This window comes from Rhinolophus sinicus, linkage group LG04 (genome assembly GCF_036562045.2).
Source record: "Rhinolophus sinicus isolate RSC01 linkage group LG04, ASM3656204v1, whole genome shotgun sequence".
Taxonomy (NCBI): domain Eukaryota; kingdom Metazoa; phylum Chordata; class Mammalia; order Chiroptera; family Rhinolophidae; genus Rhinolophus; species Rhinolophus sinicus.
In genome coordinates this window covers 47,028,817-47,052,646 of record NC_133754.1, presented here as the reverse complement: position 1 = coordinate 47,052,646, position 23,830 = coordinate 47,028,817, and the positions used below count along the sequence as shown (strand labels likewise).

The 23,830-nt window shown below is 37.6% G+C and overlaps 2 protein-coding genes across 9 annotated transcripts in view; one reads left to right on the top strand and one right to left on the bottom strand.

Annotated features, from left to right (window-relative positions):
• Nucleotides 1-1,751: 1,751 nt before the first annotated feature.
• On the top strand, nucleotides 1,752-11,223 carry METTL21C (methyltransferase 21C, AARS1 lysine). Of its 3 annotated transcripts, XM_074329508.1 has the most exons (6): nucleotides 1,752-1,828; nucleotides 2,325-2,472; nucleotides 3,884-4,122; nucleotides 7,046-7,197; nucleotides 9,356-9,473; nucleotides 10,514-11,223. In XM_074329508.1, the coding sequence occupies exons 3-6, from the start codon at nucleotides 3,993-3,995 to the stop codon at nucleotides 10,906-10,908; spliced, it is 795 nt and encodes a 264-aa protein (XP_074185609.1). In that variant the 5' UTR covers nucleotides 1,752-1,828; nucleotides 2,325-2,472; nucleotides 3,884-3,992; the 3' UTR covers nucleotides 10,909-11,223. The 3 variants fall into 3 exon arrangements, with proteins under 3 accessions (XP_074185609.1, XP_019586605.1, XP_019586604.1); XM_019731046.2 differs by lacking the exon at nucleotides 1,752-1,828 and having other exon boundaries at nucleotides 2,236-2,472; nucleotides 3,967-4,122; XM_019731045.2 differs by lacking the exon at nucleotides 1,752-1,828 and having other exon boundaries at nucleotides 2,272-2,472.
• A 6,407-nt stretch (nucleotides 11,224-17,630) lies between these two features.
• Nucleotides 17,631-23,830, bottom strand: part of TPP2 (tripeptidyl peptidase 2) — a 65,543-nt gene continuing 59,343 nt past the window's right edge. For 2 of the 6 annotated variants that reach the window (XM_019731032.2, XM_019731034.2), the window contains 3 exons: nucleotides 22,949-23,156; nucleotides 20,767-20,886; nucleotides 17,631-18,562 (listed from right to left, as the gene is read on the bottom strand). In XM_019731032.2, coding sequence (XP_019586591.2) covers nucleotides 18,473-18,562; nucleotides 20,767-20,886; nucleotides 22,949-23,156 — 418 coding nt within the window. In that variant the 3' untranslated portion in view covers nucleotides 17,631-18,472. Of the gene's footprint in view, nucleotides 18,563-20,766; nucleotides 20,887-22,948; nucleotides 23,157-23,830 lie in introns of those variants that run through there. The other 4 variants (XM_019731031.2, XM_019731033.2, XR_012495486.1 and 1 more) reach the window with 3 other exon arrangements.

Below are 23,830 nucleotides of genomic sequence, written 5' to 3'. Positions count from 1 at the left end.
ACTTTGTGCTAAATGCTGCAGACACACAGGGAACAGTTGTCAGACTGCGAGTTCAAACGTCTAGGCTGTTTCTGAACTTTGAACAGGAATTTCCAAGTGCTTTGAGTCTATGTATTTTAAAGCTTCCAGGTAATTCTGAAGTGGCTCATCTATAGTCCAATATTTAGGAACCTCGGACCTAACTTATTCCAGCTCCAGGCAATAGAGTTCTGATTTATTTCTTAAAGCAGCTACCTAAAAGATGGTTTCTGAAGAAAGTATTAAAAAGAAACTCTTAAAATAATAGGATATCCCATACTAGGTCAAAGAGTTACATGTTACTATCCAGTAAAATAGCTTGATAAAGTTCATACAAAAAAAAGCCTAGAAATTGATACCAGGAAATATTAGTTAGGCTTATTTCTCCAGATAGGGGGATCAAAGGACATTTAAAATTTTTTCTTATTTGTCCTTTATTCCATTTTAAAGCTCATAGGATGAACGTATGTATGTGTGTGTGTAAATGTACACACATATATTCATATACATTGCATTCAGTTTTAAAAGTTATTTACAAAGTTGTAATGATGACCGTATTTTTGCTATTTCTTATAAAGATGATGACACCTGGCGGAAATAAGGTAGAATCATAGAACTGGATAATTTGGGGGATAAGAAAAGCATCAGAATGACAAACTTCGGAAAAACTCTAAGTCATTGCCTTCATTTAATGGAGTGGGGAAGGGACCTGAGAGTCATGGGACCAGCACATCCAGATGAAGATCCCGAGTTAAAAGAAATGAGCATAAAGGAAAGTAGAGCAACAGGAGAGAAGAAAGTACCAACGTTGAGTAAAATAATAGTAATAATAAAATAGACTCTTATACATACTCAGGCTAAATCACCATTCATTTCGTTCAGTGGTTAAACATCGCCCTTCATAAATGTGAGTGATTAGTTAATACACATTTGCCCGAGGCTTTAATTTACAATATTCTATTTTAAGGGTTTCCAGGCTTCCCAAATGAGCACATACTCTTCCTCTTTCCCTTTGAACTGTCCCTTATTTCAATGAAATAAATGATAAATACTGACTCTTTTCTTGGAAGAATTTTTCTGACTTCCTATTCACTGCTGCCCCAATTAAATTCCTCTTATGTGACTTTAAGCCTTTGACTCTTGTCTCTTATGGACAGATTGTTCTCATGTCTTCCTCGCAAAAGTTTTCCCTTCTTCTTGGGAGACTCTTATGTTATTTCTGGGTGCTAGAATCAGGGTCCAGGACAGAGTCTGTGGCAGGCATGCCCTTTCCTTCAGCCATGGGAGTTTGGCTAGCAAGCACAAAGTTTGCAGGTCCTTAAAACCCCAACTACCCAACCCCCACTTCTTTTTAAAGTGAACTATAAGTTCACATTTCAAACTACATCACAGCAACTGGATACCAGAGGACAGTCTCTGCTCTGCTGGAGTGATTTTCTGGATCTTTTGAGGGTGATTCTGTTTCATGGTGCAAGGAGTGTGTGTGTGTGTGTGTGTGTGTGTGTGTGTGTGTGTGTGTGTGTGACAGAGAGAGAGAGAGAGAGAGAGAGAGAGAGAGAAAGAGAGAAAGAATTGAGAGAGAGAGAAAGAAATTACAATTGAGAGAGCGGAGAGAGAGAGAGAGAGAGAGAGAGAAAGTTCTAGCAAAGTAATGTGTCTGAGCACTAGTGGGTAATGCTACCCTAAATAACTTGAACTTCCACTGGCTGGCTTTTGTTCATAAAATGCTAATCCTTTCAGGTGCAGATCTATATAAAACATGGGGGATTAAAAGGTACACGGAAATCTCAGATCTCTTCGGCTACGTAAGGTAAAGATATGTTTAAACTAACAGTTCAAAGTTAGTTAGAGGGTACTAACTAACAAGGAGTCATTTTTTAAAACTTCCTAATTCTTTATTAAGTACTAACATATGATACATATATGATGCAAAGAATTAGTCAGATTACTGCAGTTGTGTTCTAGGTTGTTTTTCAATGCACAGCTGTACAGCTGTTTGGGAAAATTAATTTCTCATGTCAACTATAATAATGGGGGAGGGAGTCATTTTATTTCACAAGGAATAGTATCACCTGTTATTTGAAATAGTTCTCCTTTGCTTGCTGAAGAAATGTCTTAGAGTTAACGTGCAGAATCCCATGGTGCTGGGTGAGGGTCTTCCTGTAGAGTGCTGCATTGCATAACTATTCTAGCTTCAGAGATGATAATCACAGGAGATGTCATAGTGTGAGTTTTTGCATAATTACCTCTCTTAATTCTACCACCTGAGGTAGATGTCACCATTATCTATATTTCCAACAAATTAGTACCTGGCAGAGCCAAGATTCAAACGCAGACTCCTCACCACAGCGGGACTTCCGCACTGGAGAAGCTCTGTGGCCTCATAAGTCACCAGTTTGCTGTCTTTTGGGGGGAACTTCCTGGAGTTGTGGGGAAGTTGCAAAGAAGGAGCAAGTAAGTATCTTTAAGAAAAAACACTTCTCCTGTGAAGCACAGACTAGTAGAGCACTGTTGGCTGGTTTGGGGATAAATATTTGCTTATTTGATTCTAGAGCCAATGACAATGTTAAGTTATTTTCACAGCAATCCGTTTGTTTGGAATCCGTTACTGTGAGGGACATGCAGCTTCTCCAAGTGTGGGATGGGATTACATTAGCGGCAGGGGCTGGCGTTCTTACTTGCATATTATTTGCTCATTGGAGTAAGCCAATGCCTGAATGGCTGGGTTTCCCATTGGTTTTTCACTCAGCTTGTTAATCACATTGTGACTTGGGGTGGCTAGTTGTTACCTGCAGTTGGCTGAAACAATATGATGGGGCAACTCGTGTGTGTGAAAAATAAACTCAAAATGGTAAACACAAACAAGAGAAACCATTTAGAGTTTGTAGAAAAGACTAGAAAATGTCACTGTAAACATTATAAGTAATTTCAGGGTAAACTAGGTCAGGAAACCCAGGGCTGAAGCAACACAATGAAAGCTGTGTTCTGCCTTGAGATCAGGGAGGCCAATTCTGCAGCTGGAGCTCCTGGGTTTGACTCCTGGCTCTGCCCCTGGCCAGCTGGGGGCTCTTGGGCTGCTTTTAAACCTCTCTGTGCCTGAATATCACTCATCTGAGAAGAGGCATAATAACAGCATCTACTTTACAGGATTTGTTGTGAGGATTAGATGAATCCATCCATGTAAAGCACTAGCATGGAGCTTGGCAACAGTATAAGTCCGTCCTGCAGCAGTGTCAGGTGTCGTTATTTTGATTCTGATCAAAGATCCCAGCAGCTCGGTCCCCTTTTTCTGAATCATGGAGTTTTCCTGTGCTCTGCTAATCACTTTTGCTCTCCTGTTTTTCGCTGCAGCCCTGGGAGCAAGGCAGATATTATTATCCCCTTTTGGCTGATGATGAAATGGCAAGGCGGGATTAAGTGAATGCAAAGTGTTGGAGCAGGGAGCCAAGGCAGGCTTCTGGCTCTCAGGCCCCAGAGCTTTCTACTGTCTTGAAATAAAGCCTCAGATGAAAAGGGAGAGCGCTGTGTTTGTTCCAAGTCCTGGCTTCTCATCCATGATGTCATTTACTCCTTAATCCACAAGGTATTCCCAATGGTCATACTGCTGGACCAGGTTTTCTTTACTACAATTCAGTTTCAAAAGCTGAATATTCAGAAATATATTTTAGATCCCAGCAATGTCGTGCCTGTCCCTTGGCTATAATTGCTCTATTTTTGCCCTTCTTCATGTACAGAATAGGTTTGATTATGTTTCATGGTCTCCCTCTACTTTGCTCTGCAAAACCAGGGTGGCAGCTTTCTGGGTGGCTGCTTTGCTCGCCCAGGAAACTAAGCTAAAAAGCAGGTATTCTTTTCAGCTCAACAGATGCTATGGTGATAAGCTGAACCTTTTAGAGCCTTCTGGGAAAGTCCAACAGCCTGGGGCTAAGCAACTTGAGTCTTGTCCAGTTTTCTCCTCTCCAGCCACTCTGCTTATGGACGTGTGTCTGAGCTCCGAGCAGCGGCCCAAGCACTTGGTGGAAGGACCAAGCTCTCCAGATGGCTGGTTAGAGGCCGAGGAGGAAAAGACTCTCCAGAAAGATGGCGCCAGTGGACCCTCAGGAGGTAACATCCTTCTTTATTACCTTAACACCTTCTCAGTTGTTTTCCTGGTGATGGTATTTTCCAGTTAACTTCAGTGACAAGAATTTCCATTTCCTTTTAATTCTAGATTTAAAATTTTTCATTGAGATATAATTAACATATAACATTATTTTAGTTTCAGGTGTACAATGTAATGATTTGATATTTGCATATATTCCAAAGTGATCACTATAATAACTCTAATTAACATCCATCTAGATTGTCCCTTCAATGCAGCTAAGTAGAAAAATGACTTCATGCAAACATAAGTATAGCATTAAAAGTAATCCCTATTTTTTACGTTCTGCACTTATCAAACTCCACAAATTTGTTTTATCTTGTATATAAGTCTAAGATGGTATTTTTTTTGTAACAAGAACTTTTAAAAAGAAATGAAATCTAAATTCGTTTCTGCTTTTCACCAAAATGATTCCTGGCAACTATGTCATACAGTGGATCCTTGTAAAGCAAAGTGTATTTTCCCATCAGGACAAGGTAACCATTAGGGTTGCATTTCTGGATGGGGACTCAGTAGTTAATAAATAATAGATGTGCCAAATAATGTCATAAAAGCCAAGACATAGCATTTAAAACATTTACAATCATGTAACATGGTGAAATGATGTTCCAATTCTACTAAACCAGGACGTTATTTATTTTTACTAAACTGTTTACATAAAAATACAACTCTGTCTCTAACACCTGGTCCCTCTGAAAGGGACTATCCGGCTAGCATAGATATAATGAGAAAATATTTAATGTGCAATAAACATAAATTTCTATCTTTATAAAACATAAAAGGGTCTCATGGGAGAATATTTATATGTCCATGTTTCTTTACAAAGTTAATTGGGAAAGTATAACCATCAGCTTATTAACCTGTGAAATGATGAGCCATTCAGAAGCAACCCACTGACTTTTCCTACAGCCCTGAGGTTCCCCAGTTGGTGATATGTGGAAGGCAGGGAAGAAGGGACAGTCTGGACCGTAGCAGGGGGTGGTGGAGGAGGGAGGCCTGCAGAAGATGACATGAGTCCTTGACGGTCTGGCTGCTCTTAGTAGATGCTCCACTGATGAGAGCCTTTGAGAAAAGGAGCACAGCCCTGTACCGACTCCTTGTACCAACTGGCCTTTACCAGCTCCTGAATTTCAGGAATTCTGTGAGCTGGTTAGTAAACACAGCCATTATTGAAATCCAAGTTCTATAAACTTGTAATTAAAGAGATGATGTAAAAGGCAAAGGTGTATGAAAAAAACAAGGTAATAAGTACTCAAGATTCATCAAGAATTATTTTACTACATTTGACAATTACCTATGCTCTTGAGGCTCTTGAAGCCATTGTATCCGGATGGTAGAAATACTCCATGATGGTGTGCTGCTCCACATCTTTGCCCACTGACATCTCCCTGGTAGTTCAAAATCACCAGGGTGGGAGTGCTTACACTGTGGGAATCATCAAATCCTACAAATCAGGGTTTCTTCCCCTCACCCTAAAATGATGGGTAAACATTTACCGGCTCCTGCAGCCTTGCTCGGCCTTCTTATCATCTCTGAAACAGAACTGAGTTAGCCTACCAGCCCTATGAGAGAAGGCAGGGCCTCTGGTTATTCGTGGATATTGGTTTGGTGTGGTTAGATGTCAGTAGCCTCCCCTAAGAAGAGGTAGGGGAGGCCATAGGTCTCTTTCCCTTCCCTACAACCTCCCCACAACCCTAAGCAAGGCACTTGGGGTTGGCCACTCTTTATTAGCAAGTTGTGGCACACTCAGTGCAGTCCCAGGTGTCCGTAAGCTCCCTTTTTTGTTCAGGTCAGAGAATTCTTCTCCCAGGGGTGGAACACACTAAATCAGAACCTGTGGCCAGCAGCAGCGCTCTGAAGAGCCATGGACATCTGTGATGCTCTTTACAGTCACTTCGCTCAAGCTGGGCTCAATGACCATTTCCCACCGGCCACATACTGATACTATTTTTTGTAAAATACAACAAAATGAATTTCTAGAAAAAATGGAACTACAAAGACATGCAAAATACAAGCCCCATTTTTGTTTGTTTGTAATTAGATTCACCAGGCATGGTTAAATTGTTGTAAAATTTCTAAATGCTTACTCCAAGTTTCTATACTCTTCTTCCTGTGAACCTGTGACAAATGGTTTGCAAACCAGCACAGAAGAGTTCTAGTTCATGTGAAAACCAGTGAAAGCTGGAATAGCCTTTCCTACCTGCCTCTCAGGGGTGGACTGCTGATTAAGTTTCTTCAAAGAGCCGCCATCCTCCAACTCTATTCACGTCCTCCTCCAAGCAGATGCTCTTTTCCTCTTGTTTTATATGATATTTGAGAGCTGCTAGAGTGGGTCATGAGTATAAAAAAAGTATTTGAAGCAGTAGTAACTTAATAGCCAGAGCTCATCTGACAGCATTCCCCCCGCTCCAGACTGTGGGGCTGGCTCATCTTTGGGTGACCTGTACCTTTTGAGGAGCAGATTTAGGAAGGATTTAAGAAACACTCTCCAGCCAACATGTGGGAATATTACTTCAAGACCTAAAAATAGTCAGGTCCGTGTTTGCCTCGGCCCTCCTTCCACAGACAGCTCATTTGTGCCGTTTAGCTTTCTCCTGTCATCAAAACAGAGTATGGGGATGGATCCACACTTTTTCTGTCCCCTCCTAAATACAGCAAAGGACCCAGGGCATCCTTTGGCATTCCATCATATGATAAAAATGTCACATCTGAATTTCATGTCCCTGTCACCCCGTTATCATTCCGTTTTGTGCCAGTCTGCAGCCATGGTCAATGATTGCATCGACCCTTGTGTGGAAAGAATTCTCAACCTGTTCCCATCTTACGAAGTGTGTATTTGCACTGGATCAACAAATCATGAAACCTATTTTATTTTCTGCCCTACAGATTTTAACAAGATAGAATCATCTCTTCATAGCCTCCAGAAATTTGTGCCTACAAATTATGCCAGCTACACTCAGGAGAATTATCTGTTTGCAGGCAAGGAGATTGTCATGCAAGAATCAATAGAAAGCTATGGAGCGGTGGTGTGGCCAGGGGTGAGAGAACTGTGATGCTGGGATGGCAGGATTTCTGGGGACAGTAATAATATTCTCTGTGTTGCCTTGTAGTTTGCCTGTGTTTTAACATTCTGCGTTGCTCCAACTGAGGGTCAGTTGTTGGCCCCCCAGGTGTGTGGGTGGTATGCTTGGGTTCCACAAATACACAGCCTGTCTCCCAGAAGCACTGATTTTCTTCTGTGCTATGTTCTTGAAACATTGTTTACATTAATAGAAACTTGAATTGTTGAGAAAAAAAATCGAATTTTAGAGTTTGGACTTTGCAGCACATATTACCTTTGGGTCGCTCCCACAAACCGTTGGGGCATTCATTTCCCTTTTACATTGTGGATCTTCCAGTAGGAGCTTTAGGAAGCATTCCTTCATCTCGCGTTCTCCCTGAACAGCCCCTAGCGGATGGCGCTGAAAAGGGGGAAACACTCGGAATTTAGAGCCAGAAAACCTGCTGTTCAGGTTTTAACACATGTTCACTTCACCTCCATTTACCTTCATTTCCATATTTAAAACATGGGACAGTGGTAATGTCCAGTTCCTGAGATGGTTGTGAGAGTTCAGTGAAGTGCTGCACCTACGCTCATGTTCGCTCTAATTGTTAATGTAGTATTATCCATTAATATTAATGAATTGGTAAACCATGAGGAAAAGTTCACTGATTTGGTAAAGCTATTCCACCGGGGGCATGGTGCAGAACCAGGCGGGGACAGTGGCCTGGGACGCCAGCACTGCTGTTGTTCTTTTCACTGCAGAGGTCATCAGCCTGTGCTTAGAGGGGGCTACAGATCAGAACAGCACAATTGTTAGCACGCATATGAATCATACGGGACCTCGTTAAAATGCAGATTCTGAGTCAGGAGGTCTGGGAGGTCTGGGGGGAGCTGTGTCTCTGCATTCCTTAGATACTCCCAGGTGATACAGACTGACGGTCCAGGCACCACAAATACATTTAGTCAGGATTACAGAGATTCTATGGAGCTCCCTCAGGGTGATCTGGGTACTGGTGGCAAGTGAAAGGGGGAGCAGGAGGAGGGGGGAAAAGGGAAAGAGTAGACAAGGGGCTCTTATAGCTCCACCCCTCACCCTTCCCCCAACCAAGGAAGCTCGATTTTTACCCGTCATGCATATAAGCATAATTTTCTTCAAATGAAAGCTTTTCTTTGGCTTAACAACAAATTTGGAAATCACCAAACTACTACATGGCTTCCTATTATATTTGGCAAATAGACAGCTATAGACAAGTTATCAGAGATTAGGACTAGAATAAGAATATCTGGACTATTTCATTCTCAATAAGGCCTCAGTCTTTCACACACAATACCCTGGCCTCTTTTGGGACCTGAAGTCCCTAAAAGCTGCATAAGAAGAGTTTATATAAAGTGGGAACATACCCTTGTCTTGTGTGATTTCAAATGCAGCTTTCTGTGAAAGAGCTCACTTTAGGAGTCTGCTAATAGGGCTAAGGAGAGGTGGGGGAGTGTTCGCAATGTCAAAAGATGTATCTGTTCCTGAGCAAAGCTTTTTCCCCCAGATAGCACCCCAATGGGGCCAGCCTCTCACAGGGAAGGCACTTGAAGAAGGAAGCCTCCAGCCAGTCATCTCTTCAGAAAGCCTCTCAAAGCATGCACTCTTATGGCTCCTAGTGACGCTGTCTTCCTAATATTGAAACGCCCACATAGCAAATAATTATCCTTTATATTCTCAAGGAACGCCTGATTTTCTACATGAAAATCTATCTTAAGTCATTCACATGTATATTTTTAAATGTCTCCTTGCTGCTACTCAAAGTGTGGTCCCTAGACCGTCACTTGGTGACTTGTCAGAAGCGCAGTCTTGAGCCACCCACCCAGACCTCCCGCACAATGTGCATCCTGAACCAGGCCACATGTGATCTGTGTGCACACTGAAGTTTGGGAAGTGCTGTTCTGATCATCTGAGTGTTTCTTAGAGGAACCTCTTAAATAATTTTCATATTCGAGGTCTAAATATGGCATTAAATGTATATTTTGATTCTTATGAACCCTTCAATAAACTGAAACTATTAATAATATGTCTTATAGTATTTAACCTGGGGTGGGGATTGGGGTTGCTACTGGTTTCCAATGCTCCAATGCCTAAGTGACAAACGTGAATATTTTTTTAGGCGATGGCTTTGTGTCAGTATTTGGAGAAACATACAGAGGAATTGAATCTCCAAGATGCTAAAATAATTGAAATTGGTGCTGGACCAGGCCTTGTTTCCACTGTGGCCAGTATTTTAGGTTTGTTTCTTTGTTTATTCCTGATCTTATTTCAAAAGACCTTTACTGTGGCAACAATGATAATGAGTGCTTACTGTACGACAGGCTGTGGTGTAGGTGATTGGCCATGATTTCACCCATTGAATCCCCCCCTGCCCTGAACTGGAATTACTACTGTTATCTCCCGAGATGAGACAAATTGTGTCTTAGAGAGGTTAAGTAACTTGCCCAGTCCACTGATTACCATGTGATGAAGTTGAAATTCCGGAGGGGTTCAAGTGAAGACAGATTTATATCCCCAGGGCAGGTTGTAAGTTCTTGGGCACTGTGCAAAACGTGGGTACAAATCTGGCATTCTTCTGCCTACACTATTACAGTTCTTCTTTTAAAACCAATCTGGAAATATGGTGACCTATTTTGTGAACCACTGTCACTAGCTTTAAAATGCCTAAAATTCATTGTATGAATTTAGATAAAGGGCAGAGTCACACAAAATAGAGCATCCTTTGTTGAAAGGAAACTGGGTACTGATTTCTTCATACAAGAGAAAAACAAAATCTTTAGCTAAATACTATTTTAGAAGAAGAAACATTATATATCATATTAAGGTGATGCTAAGAACTTTAGTATATTTAGCTAATTATCCTGAAATCTCCCAATATTGCACCACTGTTTAACTTAGTTTCCTAAAAGACAGGAGCATTATTCTGTTTCAGTGGTTCTCAACCAAATGTGACTTTGCCCCACAGAGGACATTTGGCAACATCCGGAGACACTTTTGACTGTCACGACTTGGAAATGGGGTGGGGAGGTGCTACTGGCATTAAAGGGATGGAGACTAGAGATGCAGCCAAACACCTTACAGTGCATGGGGCAGGGCCTCCCACAAGAAAGACTTTATCCAGCCAGACTCATGTCAAATTTATCAAGCCTATATGTCAAAAGGACCAAAGTTGAGAAGCCCAGTTCTATTTCTTTTCTTTCTCCGCGAGTGTATATGTCCCCTGTGGCTGCCCAAATGTTTCCAGGTAATTATTACACGTTTTCTCTTTCTTTCTTAGGAGCTCAAGTCACAGCAACGGATATGCCTGATGTCCTAGGAAACCTTCAATACAACCTTTTAAAGAACACACTGAACTGTACCACACATCTGCCTGAAGTGAGGGAGCTGGTATGGGGAGAAGGCCTGGAACAGAACTTCCCCAAGTCAACTTTTTATTATGATTATATTCTGGCCTCGGATGTGGTCTACCACCATTACTTCCTGGACAAGCTGCTCACCACCATGGAGTACCTCTGCCAGCCAGGGACGGTGTTGCTTTGGGCAAACAAGTTCAGATTCAGTGCTGATTACGAATTTTTAGAAAAATTCAAGCAAGTTTTTGATACAACATTCTTGGCTGAATTTCCAGAGTCAACAGTTAAAATTTTTAAAGGAACACGAAAGTGGGATTAAACAAAATGCCTTTTCAGAAAACTAGTGTGTCTTTTGAGTAGTGTTAGAGAATGTATTGTCAGTAAAACACTTCTTTTATATGAGTGAGAAGATAGTGCACAAAAACAACTTGTACACCTAGAATAAACAGAACTTAGTTTCACAGCACCTTTCTAAAATAACCGATTTCAGATTATCTGGTTCATCTAAATATCTGTAAAGAATAACATGAAAATGTAAAATAGCTTTGCTGGCTTCCAAAGTCTCACTTAAATGTTTAATAAATTTCACATGAATAAGTTAATAAACAAGTGGATTTCCCCCTTGTTATTTCTATTGTAGAGAACAGTTTTAAACTTGTCAGTACACTTCTGTCACATGCCTTTTGAAACTAAGCTTGATAGGATCCTTACATCTTAATCTGAAGAATCTACTTACATGGATTTTAACTATAACAAAGGGAGAGGATACTGAGTGATAGAAAACAACTACAGGCTTAACAATGATAAAAAGTGAAAAATGTGGAAACAGTGCTAGAATGAGGAAATGGATGATGTCTTAGGAACTTAAGAGTCTAATCTACAAATACTCTCCCTCTGTGCCAACTGCCTAGGACCATTTCAAGTTAGATTTCTGCATTGTTTGATTTTTTTTTAACTAAAATTTCTTAGAAAATTAGGAAAGAATGGCATTTTTATTTATTCTAACTAAGAAAGACTACAAAAAAAATCTAAAACAAACATTACAATTATAAAATGTTAAAAGCTTCTACTTGGAGATACAGAAAAAACTTAAAATTAAAGCTTACCGCCATTTCTCTTCAGTATTATACTGGAGATTTTAGCCAATGTAGTCAAAGAAAGAATAGAAATAAAACATGCAAATTTAGGATGGTAGACATAACAGTATACTATTCATGGATGACATGATTGTTTATGTAGGCCAAGATTGGCAAACTTATTTTGTAAAGGGCCAGATAATAAATATTTTAGGCTTTGCAGGCCATATACTGTCTGTAGCATTTTTTTTTTTTTTTACAATCATTTATAAAAATGCAAGAACCATTCTTAGCATGTGGGTCATGTAAAAACAGGCTGTGGGTTGGATTTGGCCCATAGGCCATAATTTGCTGACCCCTGAAACTGTAGATAATTTACAATGGAATTGAAATTTGTAAGAGTTTAGCAAGGTTGCCAAATGTCAACATACAAAGCCCAAATGTATTTATAAATTCTAACCACAAATAGAAGATAAAATTTAAATAAAGAGATAACTTACAACAGCAATATCAAATACTTAGGAATAAAGCCAACAAAATATATGCAAGAACACTACACAAACTTATGGCAGTACTGAGACAAATGAAAGATAACCAAAGTAAATGAAAAGACACCAAGTTTGTGCACTGAAAGCCATTTTAAAGATGTCAATTTTCTCCAATTTGATCAACAGATTACTTGCAGTCGCATGTATTCTTGTGGAACTTGTCAAGCTGATTCTAAAAGTATATAAAAATGAAAAGTCCAAGAGTAAAGGCACTCTTGAGGAAGAACCTAGTAGGAATATCTGCTTTCAAGAAATCAAGAGATATTTTAAAGATGTAATAATTGAGAGAGCAATTAGTATTAGTTGTTAATACTAATACACATTGATATTATTAATATACACGTATGCACGTGCATGTGCAGTTATTTCTTTAAAGCCAACTGTGAAGCAATTAATATAAATATCTATAAATTCAAAGACCAAATGGAGATTCTAGACATAATTCCAAAGAGGTAGTTGCCTTTATTTTCACCTTTATTGATATTGCCTATTAAGAATATGAATCTCTAAGGTATTTGGTGATCAACATTTATAATGCTTTTTAATTCCTCTGGATAAAGAATTTCTTCAATCTTTTAAGATAAATAATAGTGTGTTCATAAGCTAACAGTAGGCTCTATATGGTAAAAACCTACTTCCAAGATTTTGAAGCTAATGGTTAAAAAAAATTAAGTAAATTATTGTGGCACCTGCCCCCCACCCCCTCCAAAAAAAAACTTGCCTAACCTTTAATTTCCTTCTCTTAAGCATGCCTTCCACAAGGCTCTCCCTTAGGATATGGAACATACAAGATCAGGCCCCCAAAAGCCAAAGTGTGGGGGATGGTAGGATGTATTTTATGTCTAGATAATGCGTGACAAGCACAGGATGTTCACCTGGTGACTCCAGGTTATTCTACCCAATTATATAATACTTATGTTTCTTCTCTGTCAGTGAGCAAGGGTGGCAAAGATGAGTCCATCTAGAAAACACTGCTTAATATAAAGCACATCAATTAATATCTGCATAAGGACAGACACATAGGTCAATGGAACAGAGTAGAGTCCAGAAATAGCCTTGTGCCTATATTGTCAATTGATTCTTAACAAAGGGGCCAAGGTAACTCAATGAGGGAAGGAAAGTATAGTCTTTTAAACAAGTGGTATAGAATAAACTGATTACCATATGAAAAACAATTCACCTTGCATCTTCCCTATCATATGCAAAAATTAAATCGAAATGAATGATAGACCTAAATAAATGAGTTGAACTATAAAAACTGTAAAACTTCTGGACGAAACACAGGATAAAATCTTTGTTACTTAGTTTAGACAAAGATATCTTAATAAGACATGAAAACCACAACCCATACATGAAAAAAAAAAGTTAAATTGGGCCTTACTGAAATTAAATTTTGCTCTTCAAAAGACACCATTAAGAAACATACTGAAGAAATTATTTGCTAAACATGCATCTGATAAAAAGACTTTTATCCAAACTATAGAAAGAACTCTCACAACCCCATGAAAAAACTGGGTAAAAAATTTGAACAGAAACTTTACCAAAGAATATAGACAAATATCTAATAAACTCATCATTTATTAGGGAAATGAAAATTAAAACCACAATGAGATACCATGACAAACCACCAGAATGGCCAAAACTGAAAAGGCGACAGTACCAAGTGTTGAGGAGGTGCGAAATCTGCAACTCTCACACATTGCTAGTGGGAATGTAAAATGGTACCAGCAGTTTGGAAAAGTTTAATAGTTTCTTAAAATGTTAAAAAGAAACGCAGCAATTTCATTCCTAGTTATCTACCCAAGAAAAATTAAAACATATGCCCACATACAAAAAAACCTGTACAAAAATATTTGTATCAACATTATTGATAATGACCTCAAGTATAAACAATCCAAATATCCAGCAACCAGTGAATGGGTAAACATACTGTGGAACATCACACAATGGAGTATCACTCAGAAATCACAGCATATACACAACATGGATGACATGCAAGAACATTACACTAAGTGAAAGACAAATTTCTATAAAAGTCAAACTTGTAGAGACAGAAAGCAGGTCATTGATTCTCTGGAGCTAAGAGTAGGAGTGGAGACTGACTATAAAGGGGTTGAAGTAACTTTTCCAGACGACGAAAATGTTCTAAAATTTGATTGTTAAAGGTTGCACTATAGACATTGAACTGTACACCTACACTAGTGAATTTTATGGTATATAAATCACACCTCAATAAAGCTCTTAAAAAACAAATCTCATGGTTTGTCCCAAATATTATGCAAATTCACTTTCAAACCTCCTCTTTCAAGTACACAGCAGACAGAAATCTATTAAGAAATTTATAGTAATGGGATCTGCCTCCTCTATCTCTTCTTAGACTTACAAAAGGATTTCTTTCACATTCCCAGGACAAAGGAATATGATGATCGGATGTTTCTTTCTAAACGGATAAAAGTCTGCCTTTTTAAAAAGCCAGATTGTTTGCAGTTATAACTTTTGACTTCAAACTTTTATTATAGAAAAATTTAAATATATAAAAATAGACAAGTTGTACACTTTAAATATGTGCAGTTTATTGTGTGGCAACTATTGCTTAATGATGCTGTTTTTTAAATAAGTAGACAAAAATATTATGGACCCCAAATTCTCATATACATTTTCAACTCATGGAAAATTTTGTTGCAGCTATATCTCCACCCACTTTTCTGCTCCTGGATTAACTTGTAGCAAGTAAGAGACATATCCTTTCTCCTGTATATTCTGTTCATATCTAAGCCATAATCATTATCACATCTAAAAATATAATTTATAAAAAACTTTTACATTAAATAATTTAAGCATTAATATATTTAAAAATCCAATTAGTGTTCCAATTTCCAATTGTCTCATAAATGTTATGACACTTATTGTTTGTTTGAATAAGGACCTAAATAAGGAACCACGTGTGATTAATTGCTTGAATGGTATGTCCCTTAAACTTTTCATCTTCGGGTTCTCCCTCCATCTTGCATTTCCCTCTTGCCATTTATTTGTTGAACAAACTGAGTTGTCTGTCCTGTAGCATTTCTACCTGCTGCATTATGCTGACTGCTTTACCAGGGTATCCTTTAATATGCCCCTCTATCTTTTCTTCCTGTAAATTGTACATTTTAATGACTTGGGCTTGGAACCATCCAGGCCAAGCCCAGCTTAGATCAAACTCCAGCCAAGTTACACTCATGAGTGAAAATGATTGTTTTTGGAAACCACTGAGTTTTGAGGTAGTTTGGTACACAGAATCATTGAGGCACGTTAATAACTTTTAAAATCACACATAAAAGGAAAGAGAATTATAGACGATATTTCCAGTTGCTCTGTATTCTATTCACATTTTGCATATGACCTGGCATAGTCAGATTCTAGAATAAATTTGATTTACATGACAGGAAATGCAGGCAGTCCATACTCTGCATAGTGAAAATGGTGACATCTGGCCTTGATACTGGAACTCTAGTTATTCATGTTTGACCCTTGAGAGAATATGGCTGAGATAAATGACACACTTAATCCTTTGAAATCTTCTCATGAAAGCAGGGGTTCTAAATGATCCTGAACCAATACCTTCCCAGAGCAGGACACAGCAGGCTCCTTGCCTGGCAGCAGATAGTCGGCTGCTGCTGGCCTTGCCTGTCATGAGGGCCCAGCCACTTACTGCACCTGGAGCTCCAGTCCTTTCTGGAAGAGTCTATTCAAAACTCTCCCTGGGCTTACTCTCTCCTTCCACATTAAGAAATATAGCAAAAACAAAACAAAAAAAACTCCCAAAACCTGAGGAATAAAGTGAGAAATTAGGGAGGTCTGGAATGATGGTGGTTTGTGTAAAAAGTCTATTTGAAGGGCTATAGAGTTTACTGCATCTTGATATAACTCCAAAGGTAGTATTTCAAAATAAATGTATTACTGGGAAGTTTCTAACTGTAAAACTACTTTAAAATTGGATACTAACTAAATATATGTGCTTAAAAAAAAAGGTGATGTCACTGAAACAGTGGACCATTTTATCAGTGAGAAAGCACCTCTGAAAATTTTCCTCCAATAAAAAAGCGGAAAAACTGTTAAAAACTGTCCAAAGCACCTTTTTCAGATCTCCGGAAAAGAACCAAAGTCATGTAGCGATCTGAGGCATGTTAGCGTAAGTGAAATGGCTGAATCTCAGTAAGAACTGTGCATTTGGGTATTTTAAACTGCCCTGACCCCATCCCATTTCCAGCTCCATTGGAAATGTTGAAAACCGGCAGCCTGGAAGTCACTGGCGGGAGCCAAATATGGCTTGGGAACTCCAACGCTGCATTCCCAGAGAGCTGTCATTATTTGGCTTGTCTTGTCGTTTCCGAGAAAACCTTATGGGCAAGGCCATCTTTATTAGACTGGCCTTAGATCTCGTAGGCCCAGAAGCCTTTTCCCAGTGGGTGTTTGTACAGATAATTACAGGCAATTGTGTAATTTTGTGGCTGCCTGAGATGGTGGGTAACGGTTGGGACTAATCAAAAAACTTAAAAAGGAAATGCTGGAAAATGAGATGCTCATAGGGGTTTTGAAAGCTCTGACATATTTCTGGGTTTCTAGAAGGCCGTGAACGTGGTACAGCTACATACAGCCTGAGAAAAGACCTGGGAAGGACCCAGGCTCTCATGTCTGGCTGACCCTGAGGCCCTATGTAAGCAGAGAGTACTTACCAGGTATGGCAAAACCTGGGTTGTTAATCAGTCAGCCAATCAGCATAACCTTGGGAAGTCACCCTACCTTGCCTGAGCTTCTCAATTTCCTTACTGGATGGAACCTATACGTATGTGGACCTGTATGTGTGTAGGTCAAAGTATGTGTGTTTGTGAGGGAAAGTGCATGTGGCTGCTCATAGATGGACTTTACATTCTAGACAGTTCAGAAATTGTAAGCAAAATGTTTGCATGCATATTTGTAGTTTTTCATAAAGGCTCTAATTCTTTCATGTTTCATAGATAAATTGTGTTTTCAACTACCCAAAACACAATTATGAATGACAAGACGATTGGTATGGTAGGTTTTCTATAGTAGTAAATTCTAAGGGAACAAGATTTAAAAATCTCACACACACACACACACACGCACACGCTTGCTATAAGTGAGTAGAGGCATTTTAATGTTGCTATGGGTGTCTGTTTATTTTATGTAGGAAGGATGAGAGAAGCAAGTCTAGTAGCCAGAAAGATAGAAATAATAGAAAGTTAAACATACACAAAAGTTAACCACAATAAGCACTGGGAATATATTCAAATAATTGCAAGCCCATAAGAACCATTATAAAACAAAATACCTCACATTGATTTTTTTTGTCTCTGGATTTAATATTACTTCTGTTCTAATCCCAAATTTTTTATTAATGAAAAATTAAGACCAACTTTAAGAAGCTTCAATATTCACTTTTATTAATTATAAAAAAAATTAAGGTATCAGAGTGTATATGGTGTATTGTGATCTTGGTTTTGCACATTTATTCACGTGTTTACATTATTTCAACGTTAATAAACATACCATATGTGTATTTTTACAATACCTGATAAAGATTTAGCTGTCTGGCACTTATACATGTATTATTAGTTCATTCTGATGCTCTCTGCATGTCAAAAGAATGTTAAAAGATAACTGGCCTGAAATAACTCCAAGATAATGATTTACTAGAGCAGTTATGCTACGGCAATTGCCACACATTTATTTGTGCCCCTTTAATTTTTTCCCCTTAATTGAATGTAAATATTTAAAAAAAAAATCTGGAAGTGAAGTTCTGTTACTTTTTCAGTCCAATAAATAATTTTAGCTACGCTTAATGTAGCTTTTTTAAGGCCTTCATACAACTGAAAAAAATTAAAGTCGAGCATGTTAAAACCCTGTTCATTTATAAAATAAAAAATAGAACTTTATAGGTTTGCAGTTAAAAGGTACTGTTCAAAACCTATCATGCATGTAACAGCTGCAACTCAACTGAAAGTCCTGGTGCTGGCAGTGAAGGCACCGCTCAGTCCACCAGTATGAGGTGTTAAGAAAACACCACGATGTCAGAGGTCTACATGTATGAAGCCACACGCCAGCAAGTTCTCTGATAAATACACAGCATTTTAATAATCAGTATTTGATAGCAGATGAAAACATGCATTAGACTAAAAATGCCACAAATTTGTTTTTGTATCCATTCACTATAAAACGTTCTTTTTTAAAATTTAAACTCTTGGTTCTTATTTTAGAATTAGAACACACAATAATCAGGAGGATACATGATGGGGAGCCAGTTTTCAGTAAAAGATGCACAATGAGTCCATCCAAGTAACTTCATCAGCTATAACAAAACACAATAATTGTATCATTAAAGAACAGATTTTTAAAGTTCAATATTTAGAGTAAATTCTGTACTAAATATTTAGTAATAATAAAGTAGTAATATGTAGAACTTTCCTTCCACCCCACCCACCTTTCTTTTTTTACCAACCAATGCTCCTTACTATCAACTTATCAACTTTCCTACCATCAGCCTATTCTGGTGATTATTATTATCATCCCTGCCAACCTTCCTTCTTTCCCTCCTTCCTACTAGCCTTTCTATTTTCTTCCCAGTTAACTTACTTGCTCCCTTCCTTCTTATCAACCTAGTTTCTTTTCGTTTATTTTTTCTGAATGCCCAATGTAAGTCAAACACTGTTCTAGGCATCGGGAAAAAACAGCACTGAACAAACGTACTTCCCACTTTTAGGAAACTTATGTTCTATTCAGGAAAACCAAATAATAAAGAAGCAAATTAATGAATAGATGAATAAGTAAATAATTAAGAGATATATTGCGTATACAGTAATGATAAAACAATATAATACAGAGTGACTGGGAAATTAGATGGTCAAGAAGAGGATCTCTAAGGAGGTGACATTTAAGTCGACATCTGAACGACAGGTAGAAACCTACTCTGTAAATCTGGGGAAGAGCTTTCCATATAGCTGCAACAGTTAGATCCTCCTGTGGGAAAGGGCATGACTGTCTTAGCCAAGCACAGAGGAGGCTAGTGTGGCAGAGGCAGAGTGAATAGGGTAAAGTGTGATTTGAGATATGGCTGGAGCGGAAGGCAGCAGCAAGGTCACATGGGGCCGTATGGCCACAGTGAAGAGTTTGGATTTTATTCTAAATGTGACGGAGATTCACCAGGTGTCTAAAGCCATCATTTCCATCTGCAGTGTGCAGAATACAGTAGGGGAGCAAGAATACAGTAAGGGAACAGAGTGAAAGGGAGACAAGTTACAAAACATCTCTGATGTGAATATCTGGGTGGATCACTGGCTGCACAAATGATGAGAATCACACACAACATATTAACAATTAATTCCAGAAAGAGTTCTCTTAACATATTCAAAGATCTGAAGGAGCTAATTCAAAATGTCTTTCTTACAATTTGGACTGACTCGTAAAGGTACACAAAAAGGGTCTAAAAGTAAAGATAACATATAGTTTAATCAAAATTTTCTACAGGAACCCACTGGTCAGTTTTACATCCAAAGAATATCTTACATATAAAAAGCAGACCGTTGGCCGCATTTGCCACAACCAGTATCTCCCAACCTCCCTACATCCTCTAGGCATAAACCAATTATACATGTACAAAGACAAAGTGAGGCTAAAATAACTTCTGTGGAATTTGGTAAGGTTTTATACTTGACAATGAACTTCTGCAGAAGGCTCAACCATAGAATTTCTCTGTATATACAATATATGGTAAAATAACCTTATGGCCAATCATCTGAAATGAATAAAATCAAATGTAGAACGCTAAAAGTTCAACAATTTTACAATTAAGCCAATATGTATTTAAAGGAATGATTTGTTTCTTTCATAAAGGAAAACTTCATCTTCTAACTACATAATAATTCATAATGCATTTCACCTATGCTGATAACACTTGAGGCTATGTTGTAGTTGAAAACAATTTGGGCATGGCTAACTGGCTAACAGTTATACAATAACACATTTTAACTTACTGTGTTATTTGCTTGTATATACATAGTTATATAAAGCAACATAAGAAATTGGTAATAGTAACTGCCTTGGAGATTTTGATGGCTGAAGAAAAGGAAGGAGATTTTATATTATATTTATTCCCTTTTGTACCTTTTGAATACTAAACCATGTAAATTTGGCTAATCTGTTAATTAATGTATATATGTAAATACATACACATATATACTTTTTAAATTTTAATATATCATCTGATGGCATCAAATCCTAAGCAACTACAGTATTTGGAAATTTCAAGTAATAAAGTCTACATTCTGGGAGAAAAAAAAGAAAATACTTGAGGCTAAACTTCTGGAAAGGAGTGAAAAATATTTTTAAAATTTAAATAGCTTACTGATTGTCTCTCATGCATTTATTTTACAATTCACATTACGTTACAAGAGTAATAATTAGTCATGATATCACTACCATGAGGCTTTTTAGCTATCTTATCACTGTACAGTACTGAAGTGACCTTTAATGGTAACAAACTTAAATATCACTTACTTGAATACAATTTTTCCAGTTTTCTTTTGTTGGTTTTTCTTCCACAAGTTTAGTTGCAAATTTAAGGCCTCTTCCATACATTTTATTTACTAATGCATGTTTGTATGCAAATGTCAAAACCTATAACATAAAACAAGATAAAGCTTATTTATGAGATATTTACATTTTAAAGCATGTAGTTTTAATAACAAAAGAATTAAGGCTTTTACAGAAGTATAGTTTTTAAAATAAACCTGTTACATTAAGTTCAAAAACTTTTAAAAGAACAATTAATGTCTTCAAAAGAGGTGAGTATTCCACAGAACATATAATTTATCTTGGGGAAGAAAATTATTGTAAATCACTAGCTGTTGGAATCCATATCAAAACATCTCTTCAAGTAAAAGAAAGCAGGGCTAACATAAATGATTACAAAACTGCAAATTATAATAGAAATACAAAACTATACAGTTATTATAAATTATCAAAATTGAAAAAGAGGATAAAAGTAAAAAAAGTATGAGATTATATAAACATGTTCTTATTTTCAACCTACTTCCTTTTATGGTACAAAAAGTTTTGTACCTTTAATTATTGTTTCTGTTAAATATACTTGTAACCATTTATATATATTAATATTTTTGGTCTCCACTTTTAGAATATGAAGAATGTTCTCAAAGAAAGAAATCCTGTCACATTTATTTGTCTTCTAGAGCCAAGCAAAGTGTTCAATAATTGTTGCTATGAACGTAGTAAACAGACAGGTAACATAATGCATGGCCCCTAACACAGCAGTACTACGGCAAACTACAATTATTTATTACAATTTTATTATGATGTTCATCAACTCTCTGTTGGACCAGGTTCTTATTCAGCTTTTTTCTACCAGCAATGTTTTTGCAGTGTTTGGCACATAGTAGCCATGTGATAATTGTTTTGAACAACAAATATTGTTGAGGTCCTCCCATGTACTTAATACTCATTAATAAAAGTTTATGTAGGTAGTGTCACTATCCTAATTCAACAGATGAGAAACTGAGGCATCAGAAAAAGGTCATGCAGATAAAAGTGGTAGAGGCAGGCTCAAACTCCAGGGGTCTGATTTCAGATCCAAATTCTTAACCTCTGGTGCAGTTTCCTGAATATAGTTGATTGCTTTCTACGTATGCAACCTGAAGCATATAGGAAGAATTTTCCTATTTTCAGTGTTCTCTCCTAGAAATTACCATAGTTAATGCTGAAAACAAGCATCTGTCTACTAAAACAAAATAATTGTTTGCGCTGGGTGAGGAGAATTCCACTGCTTTCATTTATTTTGTTTTTCTCTCTAGAGGAAAGGAAACTTGACAAGAACTTGTAGCTCTATTAACTCTACTGTAAGAGCTACAGTAGAGAGCTACAAGCGATTTAAAATATTTTTATAACCAAAATCCAACAGTTCACCAATTTTACTTTTTATAAACTGGGTTTTAAAACTGATCAGCTATAAATCAAGTTGATAATTATTTAGAAGTTAAGGAGTTTTGAGGATATCTAATATCTAGTAACTAATATCTAAACTAATCAGAATACCACCCCTTCCGTCCCCAACAAATCAGTACATAAATAGATGTGGGAAGGCACAAAGACAATTTCTACAATATGTTCTTAATTTTACATAGCTTCATACATAACAGGCTGGCTTAATCAAAAGATCACTACATATGTTCCTAAACTGTTTTCCACATTAGTGTGGATAAACAGCCACTTTGCAGACAGATAAATTAACAGTAAAAAATGGTTTTAAAACAGGTTAAGACAAATATGAGGTACCACTAAACATGTCTTCTTCAGAGACAAGCTTAGCCTCATTCCAATAATTCTCTTCTTCCGGCCAGCCATCTGGAAAACAGTAAACAGTACCGTGTTTCTCCGAAAATAAGACTGGGTCTTTTATTAATTTTTGCTCCATTAGGGCTTATTTTCAGGGGATGTCTTATTTTTTTCATGTACAACAATCTACATTTATTCAAATACAGTCATGTCATCTTCTGGAACATCGTCGTAACGTACTGAATGTGTCCGTCTGGATGACAATCTTAACTGGGGCTTATCTTCGGGGTAGGTCTTATTTTTCGGGGAAACACGGTAGGCAGCAGGGCCCAAGAGAATTTTGTGAAGTAACCCCCAAGAACTGCACAAAAACAATAAGCAGAGAGGTTACCTTATTGTCAAAAAGATCAGTCCATTTTGTAGTTTCCCAAAAAGTTTCCGTCAGAGAATCCAAAGGACTTTCTCCTTCCTCTTCTCTCCCTTCTGTTTCACTTGAAACAGCCCCATCTTCATCCTGTGTGTGAAGAAGGTGGTCGGCCAGCGCACATCCTTTTCTACAAAGGGCATCTACAAGGGTGGATTTTTGTTTGTCCATGTCACTGCACACCAAATCAAAAAACATTTCACAGATCAGTAAAATTTCCTTAAAAGTACAGCTTTATCTGAAATTAAATTCATGCATTCTTCTGCTTGCTATTTACAATGCAGAGATCTTGTAGAGCCATGTATATACATGTGTATTGTACATCAAATAAAATTTCTTATTTCTAATAAACATCAAATGATCAAATGAGCCACTATTTTACACAGATAGATTAAATGAGTTAGGACAGTTGGACTTGGTAGAAACAGAATGCCATAAGCAAAAGAGTTGAAACATTATTTGGTTCTAAATTCTGTCAGCTACATAACTCTTACAGTAACTTGTAAGTATGTACAAATTTACAGAGGTTCTCCCAGTCATGAACTTACATGTATAAATAGAGCAAACAAATGTAATGCTTACTCTGAATGTGCCAGCCACTGTTTTTGCATTTTAATACATGAATTCATTTATACTCATAATGACTCTACGAGTAGAGATACTACTAATGACCCCCATCATTTTGCAAAGGACGTAACGGAGGCACAAAGAAATAAACTGATTCGTACAAGGTCCTACAGTTAGGAAGTGGCAATTCCAGGATTCTAAGCTACTTAGAGTCAGGTTCTGGAAGCCCCGCCCTTAATTAATCACTGTGGTAAATAAAATGCGTGCTCCAGGGCGGGCATC